Below are 21,299 nucleotides of genomic sequence, written 5' to 3'. Positions count from 1 at the left end.
ACCCTGAGAGTGGGGGCACCCTCAGGGCACTATAGTGCCAGGAAAACGAGTGTTTTCCTGGCACTATAGTGGTCTTTTAAGGGGTTAAAGTCTGAAGGTACACTGGCACAATGGACCTTCTGGAATCATAACAACTTAATTTCATCAAAGTTGTTATGGTGCTTGGATTGTTCCTTTAAGTCCGTAGGTTTGACCAATAATACACCTTTTATATATATATATATATATATATATATATATATATATATATATATATATTACCTTCTTCAATAAATATTTTCTTGCTATAAATACATTTCCCTGGTTGCACACCCTAAGGAAATGTGCTGTGCACAAATATCATAGTAATTACCAAAATACATTTAGTATACTCTTGCAATGGCGTATTATTAGATTGAGAAACAATATTTTTTACGTTCTACTCCTTTTGTTAATGCTGTCGTGCACACGATTGTGAACGTAACTTGATTCCTCAATATCAAGTTTCTGAATGTTACATATCCAGCAGAAGTGCCAACCACAAGATGGCGGCAAATGAAACCGACCGAACAACTGAAAAGGAGAAGCGGATGTTTGGTCCTTTAACATCGGAAGTGTTTCTGTCCAGCATGCAATGAAGCAATAGGGGCCGTATCTGCAACCAAACTCATCGATGTCACTATGGCAGCGCTCTTCAGATTAGGTGTAAGTATTATATACTGTAACAGTGTGCCTGCCGGGCTCAAAGATTCCCCCCGCAGGCGTTCCGTACTGGTATGGTCCATCGTGCATGCTAGCGAGTATGGCATGTTCTCAATTAACCAAGAAGATCTGGCTTGTGTTTGAGACATCATTTTGGGACACCTAGCCCAATGTGACCTTTTCACAGATAACCTTAAGAGATTTAGATTAGAACGATGGCTAGTGATGTGGGTGCGTGATTACGTTCAATTTTACATTAGAGGGGTCCTTGAAATTTATTTAAATTTCGCATGCCAGTTTGAAAGACATTATCATGTAATCAATCAATCACATACACTTCTTTTTTTTTTTAAATTTAAATTGGGAGTTTCATTTTAATTTTTTTAAATAATGAAATGCATCTCATATATGATCTGTCTGTTTAAATTTGTTTACAAATCGTGAGCAAAGTGTTTCAATTTGTCTAAATGGTTTGATAGTTACTATTATTGTTTTCCCTTATTTTCAGCATTTTTTTGTATTTTATTCAATTAGTTTATTTTACATTGAGTTGATACAGTTTGTTTAATAATATTAATTTAAATAAATAATATTAAATATCCAATATTTTTAATGACATGTGTCAATGTTTAACATACACAGTAGTAACATAATTTGTAAATACAGCAGATAAACATGAAAACAATATTACCCTGAACAAAGCTTTATCCCTTTTAACTGTATTTTGTTTTCTTCTTTGAAAGTTTTAAATAATGCAATCAGTACAACTTTTAATATGAGCACTGTCCCTCCCTGAAAAATGAGTATTTCCTAAAGATAGAATCATTATTAAATACTCATTTTTACTATGTTGGAATTTCACTGAACCCAGCCAAGAGTTCTACTGAGACAAGAGACTCCTGTAGAGACTACTTTGTCTCTGTATTTTTCCTATGCTTGACACTTCTAGATACTAGGTGGTGCTTCCACTGTATAGAAGTGTTAATCCCCCGCCCCCTTGCAGGTAATTGACTCTGTTGATGGAGCGTCATGTGGTGTTGTGGGATCCTCCATAGACCTCAATGTTGTACTCTGGCACATGTGCAAGAATACAGCAGTGATGTTGACTCCTGGCACTGAAGATGACCCGGTGGAAGAGGATGGCAACACCTGCGAGGGACATGTTCAGCTAAGTAAATCTTTACTTTACTGCATCCCATGGCAGCTTTAAATGGACACTCAAGACCCCTAAAGCCCTTTAACGTGCTGGAAAGCTTTCTGCATGAAGAGTCTGCCCTCTTTTAATCACTTTGCAAAATGTGCAGATTTTAATAGAAATGTACACTTTTATAAATTATCCTGGTTACACCCCATTGGCCTTTAAACTGACAACAGGTAATGTTACTTGCTGGTTTTGTTAGCTCAGTGGAGCTAACCTCAAAAAGCAGAAATTGGCCAGAGCCCCTGCCTTGCAAAGTCTTCTATTTGAGCTATATTGGGAAATCTGTTAGCCTGGATGTGGTTCAAAGGGGAAGGCTTGCAAAGGCAGCAGACAGGAGAACTGCAGATTTTGCAAGCTGATTTTAGATTAACCTCCAATGAAAAATGCATAATTAAATACATGCAAGTTTTCATTTGGGGTATATCTACTAAACTGCGATTTTTTTCTATCTACTAAACTGCGAGTGTCCCTTTAAGCAAAACTTTAAAGTGTTCCTATTACATGCAGAATATTATTTGGGCTATAATGTATCATAAATAGAAAACTATCTGTAGATAGATTTTCCTTAATAAATACATTTGTAGTCGGGGACAAAAGCCGTATACATGATAAGTTAGATATATGAGCAAGTCGGTTGTGGTGTGCCGAAACCGACGTATCGGGTAGGCCTGTAATAAAAGAGGGCCCACCTGTAATAGTAATATGTATAAGGGGAGAGGTGGGAGGGATGAACCAGGCAGCATCAGCCCTGTGGTGTAGGGGGCCTGAGTTTAAATAGCCGGGTAACCCCTCCCACAACTTCAGGCTACGCCTTCCAATTTGTAGTCGGGGGACAAAAGCCGTATACATGATAAGTTAGATATATGAGCAAGTCGGTTGTGGTGTGCCGAAACCGACGTATCGGGTAGGCCTGTAATAAAAGAGGGCAAAAAGTTGAATAAGATACCTTATTACACATCTTTACGTTGCAAGATTCATAACGGCTTTACCTACTCAACTCTAGCTCTGGTTGTGGTATGTATCTAGTATTATACTGTGGATTTCCAGCGTCCTAATGTTTATGGTGTGAGCAGGGACATTTTTCTGGAAGCAGCTGATGCTGCCCTGATTCTGGAGGAATGTCCCGAAAAGGCATTGGGGTTGAGTCCCCGCCTAGTTAAGAGGGTTCTGAGGTACATTATGAATTTAGCTGTAGTGAGTGGTTTGCCCTGCAGTTAAATAGGGGCATATGGAGATTTTGGTCCTGTGAGTGATAACCTGTAAAGGTCTGACATTTTGACCGGCACCTTATTGCCCGTAGGATTGTCCCTACGTATTACATATGGCAAGAGGATGTGAACTGTTTGGTACTAGGATGGGCACTTAAGACATGGTGTAGCCAGCCAGGTAAGTTTTGTAGTGTTAAGAGAGATTTTATAAATTGTGTGGGCAAAAAGGAGAGGAGTGTCGCAATGGTGACTAGTGAACGAATATTGGTTTTATGGTAATCGGTGGTAAACTTGTTGTAAAGGTGAAATCTCTATTGTATGCTTGTGATGTATAATCAGAGAGGGCAGCTCAATCCAGAAATCTGCCAAATGCCATGAGGCGAGTTAGTGCAGTATTAAGCCATGGAATGTGGGTATAGCCAGCTGTCAGAAAATCACTTGACTTCCCCTATCCGATCATGCCTCCCCAGGCCCTGTAGGCGGCCACTATGGGGCAGATTCCAAAGAAATGTTGACTAGGAATAGAAATTTTTTTTTTTTTTTTTTTTTTTTTTAAAGAGTCTCAACTGGCCAGGCAACTCAGAACCAAAAGTCACCAAATTGGCTGTGAAATCAGTGTGTGCAGACGCATTGGTCCATGTAACTGGGAAATTATGAGAAATGGCGGGAATAACCTGGCCCCCAATCCAATGTGGTATGAACCTGAGCCATATGTGTAGGTCTGCTAACAACTAGTGCCAGAATGCAACTGTCGGTGGGAAGAAGACTCAGCGGTCGGGAAATAAATGTGCAGAATAATGGCAAACCTCAATGTGCCCAGTAGGACTGTAGATCCATTCTCCCCCCACCCTCCCCACTTGTTCTTCAGAAGGAAAGGTTCCCAGGACTCCGATGCGCTGTACCTTCTCTGTAGGTGGACATGTTCTGTAGCTTATTAGTGTCAAGATGAATGCCTAAGAAGGTCAGTTTGTGAAAGTGGAACCCATAGTGAGGAAAAGTGCCATCGTCTTGTGAATACTAACCAGAGCGGAGTGAGGGCGTTCTATCGTGAGGAAGTTATCTAAGATAACCGGTGACTGCAGGACATTCGCTAATATTGAGTGTTAGTCAACATAGTGTGTTAGCAAATAAGATAAACAGCTTGGGGTTACTCTTTGCTCTAAAAGTTACACGTGTGGGAAATTCATGACAATCCCTCCATAAAATGCCATGAACATGCCCTTGGGATGGCTGAATAGGTAGAAGCTTGGAGGCATAGGAAATGTCTGTCTTGCCCACCCAAGCTCTGGTCAACCCCTTTGGCATAGTGCTGGGAGAATTCCTTAGAGGAAATCAATGAGTTGAGGCTAGGGGTGGGTAATTAATATGGTTGAATACCTTCTTAAGCAACGTGATTGTGTTGCGGGGTCTATTAATGCAGACAGAAGGTTCTGACACTTGTGAATACCGGACAGGAGTGTGACCAGACCTGTGTGGAACTGGTGTGTGGAAACCTTGATGTAGAAGTCGACTGAGTGACAGAAAGGCTGTGCTTAGAGGTAAAACTCCAGGTTGTCGATGCAAACCTTCTCTATGGTGAGGAGAAGTAGAGCCACTTACATCACAAAAGTCTGAAGGCTAGGATGAATTCTGGGATAGTGAGTTTCTGATTGAGTCTGGGATTCTGGTGTATAGAACGACGTACAGATCATCGTAGTAGTAAGACTTGTACTCTAAGACATCGAGGGAGGCAATCAGTAAGGAGACTAAATTAACCTTTCCAGATGTCTTTGCGTATGGTCAGGGACACAAAGTATGAGGGAGTAATAATGTAAACCGATGTGCTAAGGGAGGGATTTGAAAGGATAACATAACCATGAGAGGGATTTGGGAGTCCTGTGGCTGGGATGTGCATCAGTGCCTGTGGAGATTCCCGTCTCTGTAGTCCATCGTTGATGTTATGTATGGAGGCAAGTAGAGTGGATATCAACGGTTTGACTTCATGTGATTTGGACTAGTGGGCAGGGGCCACTGAAAGGTGTGGCAAGAATGTTGGCCTCTTGGGGACTGTAAAAAGAGTCAATATAAGAGGCCATGCTGGGTGAGGCCCTAACTCGTAACCTGGAGAGGTTGATGTGAGGCGTTAGCTATGTGTTGGGCCGAGGGGCGTGTACCTCCATATGTGGATGAAGATGGGTGTTGGCCTCACGGAACTGATAATGATGAGGCTAGTTACTGGCATAGCTGGGTACCAGGCTGATAGCTGACATAGCGGATCCGAGAATGGGACGGGTAATGGGTAGTAGCGAGGTGGGTAAACATACCTTGCTTGGGGTAGAATGTGGTTTCCTTGCCAGAGGAATGAGATATTGGAGAACCTAAAGGGAAATGATGGTGGGAGGCAAGTTGGAACTGGAATTAGGCTTGACTTACTGTGAACAAAATACGCCTGAATAATCGGGGTGGTTGTTCTTGAGGCTGGTCTATGAATAGGTAACCTGAGGACATAGTTGTTAGAATCCTGACCCTACGATGGTGGGTACAAGATTCATAGGACATAAATCAAATATCCCTATAAGTGAGTAGGGTGAGGATCCTAGGCCATTACCAGAGACCATGGGGAGTGTTTAACCAATACTGCGACAATAATGGGGGATAGGCAGAGTCATGAGTGACCGCTAATTGGTCCTGTGACTTCTTTAGCTAAAATACATATAGGGGGATATGGAATACCAAGCTATGATGGCAGTTTTGAGCTATCCCGGTAGGACTTAGAATATTTAATTATGGTCGTGCCAGCATGGGAAGGGGGGTGTATGTGTGGGGAATTAAGGATCCCCGGGCGTGGGCCTGTGTACGGCCTGGCAAAGGAATTGCATGCCAGCGTTGGCTGATGTAACATAGAACAGTTAGAGTGGAGTTGCTGTAGGTTTAGTGATACAAGGGTCGGTTAGGATGATGAACTTGCTCGAGTAGAATATAGCAGCAATGAGTAAATAACTTTTAGTGCATAATACGTGATTATTTTGACGTAGAGTCAGGGGGAACATATGATGGTATGGTAAAGCCTGGTACACTAGGGTTTGTCCCAGGGAACATGACGATACATATGAACATAGGAGTGTGGCGTGTTACAAAAAAGGTTTAGCGAATAGGTGATCGTCCTCCAAATAAGTAATATACCTATCGTGGGAGCAAGTATACAGATTGGCCATAACACATGGTAACAAATGTGAACGTAATGACTGCCTCAGAACAGTACCAGGTCCATAAGTGATAGAATAAGACATATGCGATATATGATGGTAATGCTATATATGTAGTGAATATTAAATGCTTACCAGAGCTGAATTAGTAATGGGAAACTGACAATATCCATGCACAATTGTAAATAATAACAAGAAACATAGCAAATATAACAGAACTACAGGGGGCATGTAAGGATAACTAGTAGCAGGCTAAAGAACCTGGACATTTCATGTATCAGGGAACAGTGTAAAACTAACGAATTGGTACTATGATTGTGGTGGCCGTTGATGGAAGCATGGAATGGAAGATGGAAGCATGTAATTGAGATAGACTGGAGACTAGTTCGGTAGAAACTAGCGAATAGGAATGGAACAAAGAGCAGGCAGGATTAGGTGAACTGACTTAAGTCCTGAACGGGAAAAAGTCCAGAATAGACGGTATGTAAAAACATAAACGTGTGAACAATTGTGTGTTCATGGATTTGGCCCGTACAGGCAGACTCACGGTTCGTGGATTTGACTGGTACAGGAAACAAACGAGAGGTCAGCTATGTGGCTGGAAAGTATCCAGACTTGGTGGACACGGAGGTTTGGTCCAGGAAAAGGCCCGATAAGCCGGTAAGGGGTCTCATAGCGCCAGCGGGAACGAACAGCCAGTTCTGGAGAGGAGGTGAGTAGTCTCTGACTGCGTGTGGCTGGAACAGCGTGATGGGAGTTGTTGGAGCAGGGAAAACTTGGTCCGATCAGCGTGGGAGTCAATGACCGCATGTGGCTGGAACAGCATGATGGGAGTTGTTGGAGCTGGGAGAACTTGGTCCGATCAGTGTGGGAGTCTGACCGCATGTGGCTGGAACAGCGTGATGGGAGTTGTTGGAGCAGGGAGAACTTGTCCAATCGGCTTGGGAGACTTTGACCGTATGTGGCTGGAACAGCGTGATGGGAGTTGTTGGACCAGGGGGAACTTGGTCCAATCATCGTGGGAGTCTCTTACTGCATGTGGCTGGAACAGCATGATGGGAGTTGTTGGAGCAGAGAGAACTTGGTCCGATCGTCCTGGGAGTCTCTGACCGCATGCGGCTGGAACAGCGTGATGGGAGTTGTTGGAGCAGGGAGAACTTGGACCAATCAGCGTGGGAGTCTCTGACCGCATGTGGCTGGAACAGCAGGATGGGAGTTGTTGGAGCAGGGAAAAACTTGGTCCGATCGGCATGGGAGCCACAGTAGGCCCAGACCAGCTTGTTTGGAGTTTTTAGGCAGTCTGTGTTGATGACCTTTGAACCGGAAGTAGTCATGAACCAGGCAGCATCAGCCCTGTGGTGTAGGGGGCCTGAGTTTAAATAGCCGGGTAACCCCTCCCACAACTTCAGGCTACGCCTTCCAATATATACATTTATGTTTGTTTCAAATATTTTTATTGAGTGTTTTCAATATTTTTATTGAGTTTTTTTATTTATATATATATATATATAATATTAATAACAATAAACATATCAACAATACACATTGATGGTGCATGAGTTTTAACAACAAGTCAATACATGAGTTACAAAGTTATCAACAATATAATGAAAATAAAAAAATTAAAACAAATTAAAAATTCAAAAATAAATAAATTAAAATGGGGGAATAATAAAAAGAAACTAGAAAAGCTACAATTTCTGGGGAAATTGTGTGAAGTGTTCTTGCCTCCATCAGTAGTCTACAACTGGAGTGGGCGGAGTAACTGTTAGTATTTATTTATATAGCACATTTAATTGCAATGTTGTTGCCCAAAGTGCTTCACAGTTACATTAAAACATACAGTTATAAAAAATTAGCAGGTGTAAAAGGCTTTGTCTATGACATCACTTGCTGCTGCAGCCTTGCACAGGTCAGAGTATTTTGGCGGTTGCCATCTTCAAACGATCGTATTTTAAAAACTATAAATCCTACAGTGAAGAGCTTTATATTGTGAGAATCACAAGACCCAGACCTACATTTGGATGCATAGTATGTCTCTGAGATATTAATAATGAAGGCACAGTCGCAGTTTAGAAATTGCCCTTCAAATGTGATCTTTGCAGAGTGGAGTTTCAATGAATGTCAATGGACGGCGTGAGTTTCGAACAAATTGTCATATCTTGAAAACTATAATGACTATGGCTTAGCTGTGGACATTTTTAGTGGCAGCAGGGATAGCTGAACGGTTTGATATAAGATTTGTGTAGGTGGGCCTGAAAATGAGGGAGTGGTGGCAGTTTAGAAATCATGTCCTGATTTTTCAGCTTTGGCCAGCTCCCACTCTAGCTTTGCCATTCATTCCTATGGGACAAATTTCACCACAAGAACAACGATATTCCGTGAACCATTCGGCGAAACGTTCCACAAAGTAATAGCAACACGATCGGGAACAATCTGCACGTTTTGGTAAATTTTGGTCTATGTAGTGTAAAAACTGTGGGAGGAGTTAGGATGGTAAATTTGGCTATAATAATAATAATAATAACTAGAAAAGCTACAATTTCTGGGGAAATTGTGAAGTGTTCTTGCCTCCACCAGTAGTATACAACTGGAGTGGGCGGAGTAACTGTTATTTATTTATATAGCACATTTAATTGCAACGTTGTTGCACAGTTACATTAAAACATACAGTTATAAAAACATTAGCAGGTGCAAATGGCCCTGTCTATGACATCACTTGCTGCTGCAGCCTTGCACAGGACAGAGTATTTTTGCGGTTGCCATCTTCAAACGGTCGTATTTTAAAAACTATAAATCCTACAGTGAAGAGCTTTATATTGTGAGAATCACAAGACCCAGACCTACATTTTGATGTATAGTATGTCTCTGAGATATTAACAAGGAAGGCACAGTCGCAGTTTAGAAATTGCCCTTCAAATGTGAGCTTTGAAGAGTGGCGTTTCAATGAATGTCAATGGACTGCGTGAGTTGCAAACAAATGGTCATATTGCGAAACCAATCAGGACTATGGCTTAGCCGTGGACATTTTTAGTGGCAGCAGGGATAGCTGAACGTTTTGATATAAGATTTGTGTAGGTGGGCTTGAAAATGAGGGAGTAGTGGCAGTTTAGAAATCCTGTCCTGATTTTTCAGCTTTTGCCAGCTCCCACTCTAGCTTTGCCATTCATTCCTATGGGACAAATTTCGCCACAAGAACGACGATATTCCGAGAACCATTCAGCGAAACGTTCCACAAAGTAATAGCAACGCGATCGGGAACAATCTGCACGTTTTGGTAAATTTTTGTCTATGTAGTGTAAAATCTGTGGGAGGAGTTAGGGTGGCAAATTTGGCTATAATAAGATTAAGAATAATAATAATAATAACTAAAAAAGCTACAATTTCTGGGGAAATTGTGTGAAGTGTTCTTGCCTCCATCAGTAGTCTACAACTAGAGTGGGCGGAGTAACTGTTAGTATTTATTTATATAGCACATTTAATTGCAATGTTGTTGCCCAAAGTGCTTCACAGTTACATTAAAACATACAGTTATAAAAAATTAGCAGGTGTAAAAGGCTTTGTCTATGACATCACTTGCTGCTGCAGCCTTGCACAGGTCAGAGTATTTTGGCGGTTGCCATCTTCAAACGGTCGTATTTTAAAAACTATAAATCCTACAGTGAAGATCTTTATATTGTGAGAATCACAAGACCCAGAACTACATTTTGATGTATAGTATGTCTCTGAGATATTAACAATGAAGGCACAGTCGCAGTTTAGAAATTGCCCTTCAAATGTGAGCTTTGCAGAGTGGAGTTTCAATGAATGTCAATGGAAGGCGTGAGTTGCAAACAAATGGTCATATTGTGAAAACTATCAGGACTATGGCTTAGCCGTGGACATTTCTAGTGGCAGCAGGGATAGCTGAACGTTTTGATATAAGATTTGTGTAGGTGGGCCTGAAAATGAGGGAGTGGTGGCAGTTTAGAAATCACATCCTGATTTTTCAGCTTTTGCCAGCTCCCACTCTAGCTTTGCCATTCATTCCTATGGGACAAATTTCGCCACAAGAACGACGATATTCCGTGAACCATTCGGCGAAACGTTCCACAAAGTAATAGCAATCCGATCGGGAACAATCTGCACGTTTTGGTATATTTTTGTCTATGTAGTGTAAAAACTGTGGGAGGAGTTAGGGTGGCAAATTTGGCTATAATAAGAATAATAATAATAATAATAATAATAATATATATGTGAGATAACATTAAGTGGTCTTGCTATGCAAGAACACTTAATGTTATCTCACATATATATTATTATTATTAAGTGTTCTTGCATAGCAAGACCACTTAATGTTATCTCACATATATATTATTATTATTAAGTGGTCTTGCTATGCAAGAACACTTAATTAACAATAACATTTTGTACAAATACTACAAAATATTTTATTAAAAGAAATCAGATTTAATTGAGAAGAAATAAAATAAATATTAAATATATACACTCGAAGGGCATTCACTGGTCTTCTTAATTTGTAAACTTTATTCACTGTTCAACTTTATTAATGTTCAGTAACTTTACAGTATCACTGTTTCAGTCCTCATCCGGACTTTCATCAGGATGAGGACTGAAACGTTTATGATACTGTAAAGTTACTGAACATTGATGATTAAAGTTTTCAAATTTAGAAGACGAGTGAGTGCCCTTCTTCGAGTGTATGTATTGTTTCAAGGTTACAACCACGTTTGCATGTATATTGTAACAATCTGTCACGTATTAAAGTGACATGGTTAAATATCCTTTTTGCCCTCTTTATTTACATGCCCTCCCGAACAACCGACACAACCGACTTTAGTTCATTATAAGGTCTAACGTCAATACAGCTTATTTCCCTGACCACAAATGGGAAGGCGGAGCCGGGAGTTGTGGGTGGGGATTGACCGGCTTATATATACTCAAACCTACTTCTGTACTGGGCTGTTGTCGGCTGGTCACCCTACCCACCACTCCCTCTATTCAATTACTTCTTGGTGGGCCCTCTTTATTTACAGGCCCGCCCGAACATTAGTTTTGGCACACCACAACCGACTTTAGTTCATTATAAGGTTTAACGTCAATACAGCTTATTTCCCTGACCACAAATATATATATATATATCTATATCTATATCTATATATATATATATATATCGGATTTTTATCATCGACTGTATGTAATTCGTAGTCTGTAATTTTAAAACAAGATAGATCGTTAAATAATATTAAGCCAAAATGTAATTTTACTAAAAAAACTAGTTCCAGGATCACTTTGCCTCTGGGTCTTCACACCTCAATAAATTATAAAGGCACGGTTTAACTGTTGCTGACCCTCAGGGTATGTTCCAAAGTTATTTCCGCATGTGTTCACATATGTAGTCAATGTGTTCAAATAATATGTGTGTATTTCTGACAACTAAGAAATTAAATCGGTGTAAAATGCATACTTAGAATGTGGGGTAAATTCTGTCTTTGTGGATAAATACATAATCATGTAAATAAATATTCAATTATATGCTGTTTCCTTTCAAGCATGCCGACAATGAACCAAAGCCACATTTACAGTAGTTTAGAGAAGAGCAATAACCAGCAACCAATTCACCCTTAAAGTGACAGTCATACGCGATAATATATTGCATGAAAAAAACACCCCCTGCAGCTCATAGCTGTAAGCTTACCCCTTCACTGAGGGGTATCACAGGAAGAAATAAAACTTCCTTTTTGCCAACTGAAATACTCGTATTGTATATACTCATTATACAAGTCCCAAGCTTCTTTCACAGCTTAGTGAAAGTGTGTAGTGCATTTTGGATTATGGGTTATGCTTGGCTCCCACTGAAAATAATGTGAGATTCAGGATTGTTGTGCAACTTCTTGGCAGAAGAGCACCGCAGAAGCTGCAATAGGTAAGGATGTGCAGCTAGTGTGGGGATTTCATAAGTGAACATTTTTGAATGCCCCATTAAAGGGACTTAAAGGCAGAGTATTTTGGTTGGTTAACTTACAAAAAGAATCTTGTGTAGTGCTTGTCTGCATGGACTTACCATAAGTTGTGCCAACTGTACCCCAAAAGCAATATCCCTGTTTAAATGTCCCTTTAGATTGCACCTGTTCACTTTGTAGAGTTATCAATGGGTGTTTTTTTGTTGTTGTTTTTTTTGCATGATACCTGGTGCACTCAATATCATTATTTTTTTTTTATTAAATGGTTTGCCATGAGCAGCTGCATTGCACATATGCTAGCTGATCTCATTCATATCAATAAGGAATTACTCAGCATTAGCATGTGCATATGTTCTACAGTTCTACCATTAGAGTGAGACCAGGGATAGGCTGGGATAGCATATACACTTGCTGTTTTGAATGGTGATGTTCATAGCCTGGGAGCAGTGGCAAACCTATTGCTCAAAAATGAGTATGTGTTGCATTCATGCTTAATGACACTCTAAGCAACACAACCATTACAGATTGACATAGTGATTTCTACCCTATCCTTACCTTCTGTGTCACTAAACCCACTCCCTCTACCCAGGGCCAGATTAAGAGCCCAATGGACCTGGTGCTGACAATTATGATGGGCCTAATTACAGAATCTTTTTGACTAAAAACACTAAAACAGTCATACCTCCCAAGCAACATGATCTGGCGGAAGTGGTGCTGGAGGGAAACTCATAGGATGCAGCTATAAGAAAACAAATACTCTATGCTAATCTCTCTCTAATTTATGCTTTCATCTTTTAAGTAAATCCTAACCCCTAACAGCAGTGTCCAGTGAAGTCGACAATCAATGGGCAGTGTAAAATAGTGTGCCACTGACGTGAATCATGTAATCAAAACTACCGAAAGAGGCGAACATGCGTTTAAAAAGGGGGCATGTTTGCCTAAAAAATTGGAAGGCCAGCCTGGCATGAATGCATGTCAGGCTGCTTGCCTATCATGCAGGCTAGCCAACTGCATACAGCACCCTGAGCTTGGCTTAAATGCGTCTAGCACTGTCCCCAAGCACTCACATGTCCACTTGTCTCCATACCTTCTTACTAGCAGGCAGAAGATCCTAGTATATAGTCTGGGACAGAGAAAAGGTGTATGTAGTGAGTGTAGAAGAAAGGGAACATGCCACAGTGTTAGAGAGACCAAAGTCAGCATTACCTTAACTAATTTAATTGTCAGCAAGTCCACACAAGTTTTGTTCCCATACATCCCTCTTACGTTTCCATACTTAAGCAAGAGTATGTGAAGGATAGTTAGGATACCTTTCTTGGAAAAAAATACCGGCTTTGCTAATTTGCATAATGAGTGACATAAGCGAAATTTCTGTAAAATAGCCAAAAAAAAACTACGTTCCCAGTGTCTCCTAGTCTTCCAGTGTCCTCATGTCTCCCAGTATCTCCTAGTGTCTGTTTCCCCTATGTATCAGTGTTTCACTGCCCCATGTGTCCCCTTGTGTCCCCATGTCTGTGACCCCTATGTATCACAGTGTCCATATGTGTTAAAATGTCTCAGTGCCCCATGTCTCCCAGTGTCCCCTCGTGTCCCTATGTTGCCCAGTGTCACTTGGACACTAGGGGACACTTAAGAGACATTGGGACACTAAGACATGGGGACACTGGAAGACATGGGGACACTGAGACACTAGGGACACTGGCTGGGAGATATGGGGAAACTGAGAGACTTGTGGACATTAGGAGACATGGGTACACAGACACTAGGGACACAGTGTCCCAGTGTCCCCAAATGCCTCAGCATCCACTAGTGTCTCACAGCGTCCCCTGATCTTTCAGTGTCCCCATGTTTCCCAGCGTCCCCTGATCTTCCAGTGTCTCCCAGTGTCCCCTTGTCTCCATGCAGCCTTTCCCCTCATCCCTCACTTTCCTGAGCTGTAGGCTGTCTCTGCAGGCTTGGAGCTGCTGTCTGGATTATTTGTGCTGTATAGCTGCTCCCCCGCGGATCAGTGAGTAGAGAGATGCAGTAATATGCTGACTTCCTATCCCTGCCTCTTTCCACACACAGCGACCCTACTGGCCAGTGGTGATATGGCAGAGTAATCTCTGTTCATACTAAGAAATATACCGGCTTTTGTATTGCCAGTTGTACTGCAATACTGGAACCAGCCAGGCAGTCTCAAATACCATAAAATACTAGTCAGGTGGCAACCCCAAGGGTAAAGGATTTTTTTTTTTTTTTTTTTTTTGTAAACATTTTTTCAAATCAATGGGCCTATTCCATGGGCATGGACCTGGAGCTGCAGCTCCATCAGCCCCTATGTTAATCTGGCCCTGCCTCTACCATAAGCTCATTGAGTCCTCTGTTGCTGTGTGTCCAACTCGTCTGATTGCAAATACGTGTCTGTTATTCCACCCATTGTACAGTGCTGCGGAACTTGTTGGTGCTTTATAAATATTAATAATAATGCTATTGCCTAGTCTCTGGGTGCTCTTAGTTTTAGTGCAAACAATTTGGGAGGCACTTGCTCAGGGCTCTCCATGGCAAATACAGAGTGTCTTGTTTTCACCTGCATTGAAAATGTGGAAATACCACTTCTACAATATCAGTGTCAATTTTGTCCAAACTTGATGACTGTAATTGGCAGAGGGCATTAGTTATGTATGCCCAGCCTTCTCAACCTATCAGTGTCATTCTTCTTGGATGGTGCCCAGAGACTCTGGACAACATAACCAGTACACTAAGCTGTAGATTTTATTCAGCTTAATGTTCCTTAAATGCCTTTTAATGAGAGAAAACAGGCTGCGTTTTAATAAAGTGCCATGCAACAGTCCTTACCTAATTAGATCCAGAAATGTCACGAACATACATGTTTTACTTGAATTGCAACTCTGCAAGCAGTTTTCAATTTGCTATGTATGTGAAAAAGTGGTGAAATAACTGAAAAAATATTGTATAACTGTGACTTGCTTTAAAGGAACACTATAGTCACCTAAATTACTTTAGCTAAATAAAGCAGTTTTAGTGTATAGATCATTCCCCTGCAATTTCACTGCTCAATTCACTGTCATTTAGGAGTTAAATCACTTTGTTTCTGTTTATGCAGCCCTAGGCACACCTCCCCTGGCTATGATTGACAGAGCCTGCATGAACAAAAAACTGGTTTCACTTTCAAACAGATGTAATTTACCTTAAATAATTGTATCTCAATCTCTAAATTGAACTTTAATCACATACAGGAGGCTTTTGCAGGGTCTAGCAAGCTATGAACATAGCAGGGGATAAGAAAATCTTAAAGGGACACTCTAGGCACCCAGACCACTTCTGCTCATTGGAGTGGTCTGGGTGCCAACTCCCACTACCCTTAACCCTGCAGCTGTAATTATTGCAGTTTTTTTATAAACTGCAATAATTACATTGCAGGGTTAACTCCACCTCTAGTGGCTGTCTACTAGACAGCCACTAGAGGTCACTTCCTGGGTTCTAGCACAGGAAACCTGTGCTAGAGCGTCGCTGGACGTCCTCACGCTGTGTGAGGACCTCCAGCGTCGCTCAAAACCCCATAGGAAAACATTGAAATGATTTTTCAATGCTTTCCTATGGGGAGACGTAATGCGCATGCGCGGCATTTCCGCGCATGCGCATTACGTCTCCTCGGCCGGTGGGCGAGATCAGTCTCGCCCACCGGCCGACGCAATCACTGGGAGGAGCGTCGCGGAGCCGGAGACAGCGGCGAGGGACATCGCCGCTGTCCCAGGTAAGTGACTGAAGGGGTTTTCACCCCTTCAGTAACCGGGGATTGGGGGGTGGGAGGGAGAGGGACCCTCCAGTGCCAGAAAAACGGATCGTTTTTCTGGCACTGGAGTTTCCCTTTAATTAAACAGAACTTGCAATAAAGAAAGTCACATGCAGGGAGGTGTGACTAGGGTTCATAAATAAAGGCATTTAACTCCTAAATGGCAGAGGATTGAGCAGTGAGGCTGCAGGGGCATGTTCTATACACCAAAACTGCTTCATTAAGCTATAGTTGTTCAGGTGACTATAGTGTCCCTTTAAGCAAAATTATCTTTACAGTTAATCAATTCTGAACTATGTTAACCCCATGTACTGTACTCTTTACAGTTATTGAAGCCACGGCTGAACAGATAATATATTATGGAAGTAACAATTTGGAATGCAATTTGGTTAGCAAATCGGGATGAAATGTTCTCTTGTGAAGTAAATTTTGTAAATGTAGGGCTCCATACATATATGTATTTTAGGGATACATTCTTACCTGTTTTTGTGCAACAGTGTTTCAACAGCTGAAAGGGTTATTCCAACCTTAGATCATTATATACACTGACCACCCACCTGCCTTATATTGCGTAGGTCCCCCTTGTGCTATAAAAACAGTGTTGATGCATGTAGGATTCCACAAGACTTTTGGATTGTATTTGTTGTTCCAGCACATCCCACAGATGCTCAATTTTGTTGAGGCCCAGGCAGCACCTTGAAATATTTTTCTTTCAAGGAGTGTGGCAGGGTGCATTATACTGCTGAAAGAGGCCAGTGCCATCAGGGAACACCATTGCCATGAAGGGGTTATGTGGTCTGCAGTAGTACGTGTTAAAGTAACAACCACATTAATGCCAGGACCCAAGATTTCCCAGTAGAACATTGCTCAGAGTATAACGCTGCCTCTGCCAACCTGCTTTCTTCCCATAGCGCATCATGCTTCCATCTCTTCCCCAGGTAAGCAACGCACATGTACCTGGCCATCTTCCTGATCTAAAAGAAAATGTGATTCATCAAACCATGCAATATTCGCTCCCCATGTGCATCAATGAGCCTTGTGTGCCCTTGACCATGACACTGGTTTGCCGATTGTCCTTTCTTGCACCAGTTTTGGTAGGCACTAACCACTGCATACTGGGAGCACTGCATACTGGCAGCACCTTGACAAGGCTTGTCATTTTGGATATGCTCTGACCCAGTCGTCTAGCAATCACTATTTGCCTGTTTAAGACCCATGACAGTTGCACAAACCGAAGATGGGACTGGGGTATGACACTGCCACAAACTGACTATCTTTCAGCCTACAACCAGCCAGACCAAACGTAAACTATTGTACAGTAGATGAATTAGTGTGCACCATCCTGTATATTTTTGGCAATAGTGGTCATTTTTTAGATTTTGCTTTTTTTGATCTTTAAGCTCTTTATTAGTGTACAATAAAGGAATTTTGCATTTCAATTCATTGATTACTCTTTTTGACACATAGTACATGCGATTGAGTGCTGTATTAATTGTGATTTATTTCAAACGTAAGCTCTTGTCAATCAAAAATCTTTACTATGCAAAAGTGGACGTCTCCTAGTGCATTCGCTCCAGAAAGGAGACTGGCTACTTTTATTCCTACCATTAAGTTACCAACAGATGTAATGTCACACCTTATGATGGATATCACCATGGCCTTCCAAGACTTTTTTACGCAAAATTATACAAATTTTAGAGCACTGAAATTCAAGACTTACTAACTCCTAGAGTTAAAACTTCCTCCTTGTTTACCTTTTGCTAAGTCCTTTAACTCTCTTGTCACTCCTCCTTCAGCATTAGAGGCCAATATTGCTCTTATACCCAAGCCTTGTAAAGATCCTACAAATTGTGGGAGCTATCGTCCTATGCACCTCATCAATATGGACCTCAAATTATTCACAAATATTCTGGCCAACTGACTATGCCTTCTCCTCCCGGGACTAGCCTACCCTGATCAGGCTGGTTTTATACTGGGAAGAGAAGTGAAGAAATATACCACAAAACTCATCAATCTCATTCATTCAACTAAACATTCAACATACTTTCTGTTGATGCCGAAAAGGCGTTTGACAGGGTATATTGTCCCTACTAATGGCAACATTGGAGTTTGGCCCTATTTGGCTGAGCTGGATGAGGGCATTGTATTCATTATTGAATACCCTAGGGCAGTGGTTCCCAACCCAGTCCTCAAGTACTCCCTACCAGTCCAGGATTTAGGGATTACCCTGTTGTGTCTAAAGTGTTTTTAGGGAAAAGAAAAAAAACAAAACAAAAAAAAAAAACACTTTAGACACAACAGGGTAGTCCCTAAATCTTGGACTGGTAGGGGGTACTTGAGGACTGCCCTAGGGTATTCTCACCCTATTTACTATTTAGTTTAGAAAAACATCGCCTGAGAGGGGATATGATAACATTATACAAATATATTTGGGGCCAATACAAACCATTGTGTGGAAATCTATTCACAAACCGGACTTTACATAGGACACGAGGCAATGCATTTAGACTGGAAGAAAGATTTCGTCTAAGGGAAAGTTTTTTTTTTTTTTTTTTGTTTTTTTTTTTTTACTGTAAGAACAATAAGGATGTGGAATTCTCTGCCTGAAGGTTTTTTTTTTTTTTTTTTTTTTTATTGGAGTCCATACAGATGTTCAAACAAGCTACTAGATGCATACTTGCAAAAACAGAATATTCAAGGATATACTCTTTCAATGTAGGGTAATAACTGCTTGATCCAAGGATAAATCTGACTGCCATTCTGGGGTCAAGAAGGATTTTTTTCCCTAGCTTGTTGCACAATTGGAAGTGCTTCAAACTGTTTTTTTTTTTTTTTTTGCCTTCTTTTGGATCAACAGCAAAAAACAAATGTGAGGAGGCTGAACTTGATGGACGCATGTCTCTTTTCAGCTATGTAACTATCACACCTTTACAAATTTAACTCCCCCCACCATTATTACAGTCCATTTCCAAAGACTTAAAGTTATGGTATGTACCCCACTTTTGGTGGTTCTCCAGTCTAAATTTGCTAAAAATAAATATATGCTACCATTCCTTTGATATCTGCACTTGAAATTGTATTACTTGTCTCTTTTCTCACAACAATTTTTAACACAACACACATACTAGTTACATAACCAGACTTGTATACTCTCTACTAGTTTGGCCGAAGATGGAGGGACGGCTCACACTCCTAAATATAGAACTTAATCACAATGCAGTCCTTCTATCCAGGATTTATGAATGGTCGCAAAACAGAAAAATAATGGGTGAAGCCTGAATGTTCATCTTTCCATGTATCCATACAAACAAGCATTCGCACCACCCGACTGTTTGCCCAACACTGAGGTTTTTTTACATATCTGACAATATAATAACATCTCACCTTACCCATCTCCGTTCTACCCACTGTCCCAAGACCCTTTTTTTCAAGCCAGGTGAATCTGGAGATGCATACAAAAATTAATACTCCTCAGAGTATCTCACATTAGGTGCCACACAGACTGAATCCGAGATTAGATCTCTACCTTACCTGCTCTCCAATACATCATGTTCAATGGTTCCTACAACCAACTTTTACATTTATCATACTCCATGCACCATATTCCTAAAGAAAACTGCAGATTATCCAAATGTGAACGCTTTTGCTCGAGAAACAATATAAAAAAATAAACATCTATCCATTATTTATGACCTACAGCAGCACACTCAACAGGAAAACCTACCGACATTCACAGAGAAGTGGGCTCAAGAACTACAAACCTCTATTACCCCCAAAAATTGGAGAAACATATTCTTGTTTATCCAGAGACCTTGTCCAATTTGGCCACACAGGAGAGCAATTCTAAATGTGTGTCCAGGTGGCATTGCACTCCTGGAAGGCTACAACAACTTTACCCTACCTCAACAGATCTCTGGTGGAGGTGCTATGAGGCAAACTCCATCTGGTGATAGTTTTGTCTACACAGGTGAAGACGCATTTTGCCGCCACAAAATACGCCTATACCTGTGTGCCTATTAACCCTTCTTTTACCAGTCTTAAGCATCCTTTTGCACGTTTTGTGCATCTTGCCACCGTTTTTGTTTCTTTTTTCCTTTTTGCATCCCCTGTTTATCATTTTTTTTTCATGCTTTTGAGTCTGTATCCCACCTTTTATGGCCTCTTAAACCCCAAATGCCTTTTATCCCCTTTATGAATTCCTTTCTCCCTTCAATTTATCTTATCTCTTTGCCCACCTTTGTCTCATACCCATCTTGTGTATCTTCCCCCCTCTGATTAATATACTTGTCTCTGTAGCGTATAATATATATATATATATAATTTTTTTTTTTAATGGGGAAAAAAACAATACAGTATATAAGAATGGAAACACTTTGACACACACTATCGCTCAATGACAAAGTTTTACTAATTTACACCATACAGATTCACTCACAGGCTCATACATAGGCATATACAAACACAGTGGGTCATAGACAGACACACACACACTGGTTTATATACACACACTCACTTGCTCATATACAGACATACACACTCACTGGATATCACGCACACACTATATGTTACACACATACACACTGGTTATTACACACACAAACACACACTGGCTGTTTCTCATACACACAAACATTGGTTATTACACACACACTCACTGGCTGCTACATACACACTAGCTATTACACACACTCACTGTTTCCTGTCATTGCTCCACACAAGTCTCACCAGGTGTTACTGCCCTTCTCTCTCCCCAAACACTCGCCACCAGGATATAACATCAGATATCTCAGCCTTCAGCTCTTAAAGTGCTGCGCTGCTCCTCGTTGCTTCCATCCCCTGAGGCTGGACACACTATTTCCGTACACAACAAAACACCGGCAACAAAGCAAATGGCTGGCTAAATTAATCACTCGGACAATTCAGCACGGATACAGAGAGAGTGACCGGCGGGAGAGGGGTACTCTATTCTCCCCCCTGTTTCCGGTCTCCTAGACCGTTCTGGTGCCCCAGGGTCAGTGCGCCCAAAGGCGCAAAGTCTGTGCTGCCTTATGGTAGTGCCGTTTCTTACTTCATTGCATATTTGGTGGCAATGCACAATTGTAAAGAAATTCTGGTGGCGCATCACAGCTTTCATACAAACTATCACAGGTCCCAAACTGCCATTTACACCTTAAATTATGCCACTCTTCCTAATTCCATACTCCTAATCTACATTTTAAACATTATTGATCAAACATCTACTAACAGCAGAGTTTGATCAAACTC

General features: G+C 41.1%; 1 protein-coding gene across 1 annotated transcript in view; it reads left to right on the top strand.

The window, feature by feature from the left end:
- The first annotated feature begins 594 nt into the window (after positions 1 to 594).
- LOC134565740 (ubiquinol-cytochrome-c reductase complex assembly factor 1) overlaps positions 595 to 21,299 on the top strand; it is a 216,431-nt gene continuing 195,726 nt past the window's right edge. Inside the window, exon 1 of the mRNA XM_063425387.1 lies at positions 595 to 684. Within this exon, the coding sequence (XP_063281457.1) occupies positions 661 to 684 (24 nt within the window). The 5' untranslated portion in view covers positions 595 to 660. The remainder of the gene's footprint in view (positions 685 to 21,299) is intronic.

The sequence above is a fragment of the Pelobates fuscus genome, chromosome 6 (genome assembly GCF_036172605.1).
Source record: "Pelobates fuscus isolate aPelFus1 chromosome 6, aPelFus1.pri, whole genome shotgun sequence".
NCBI lineage: Eukaryota > Metazoa > Chordata > Amphibia > Anura > Pelobatidae > Pelobates > Pelobates fuscus.
The sequence above is the reverse complement of the archived record's forward strand: the minus strand, read 5'-3'. Positions and strand labels throughout refer to the sequence as shown.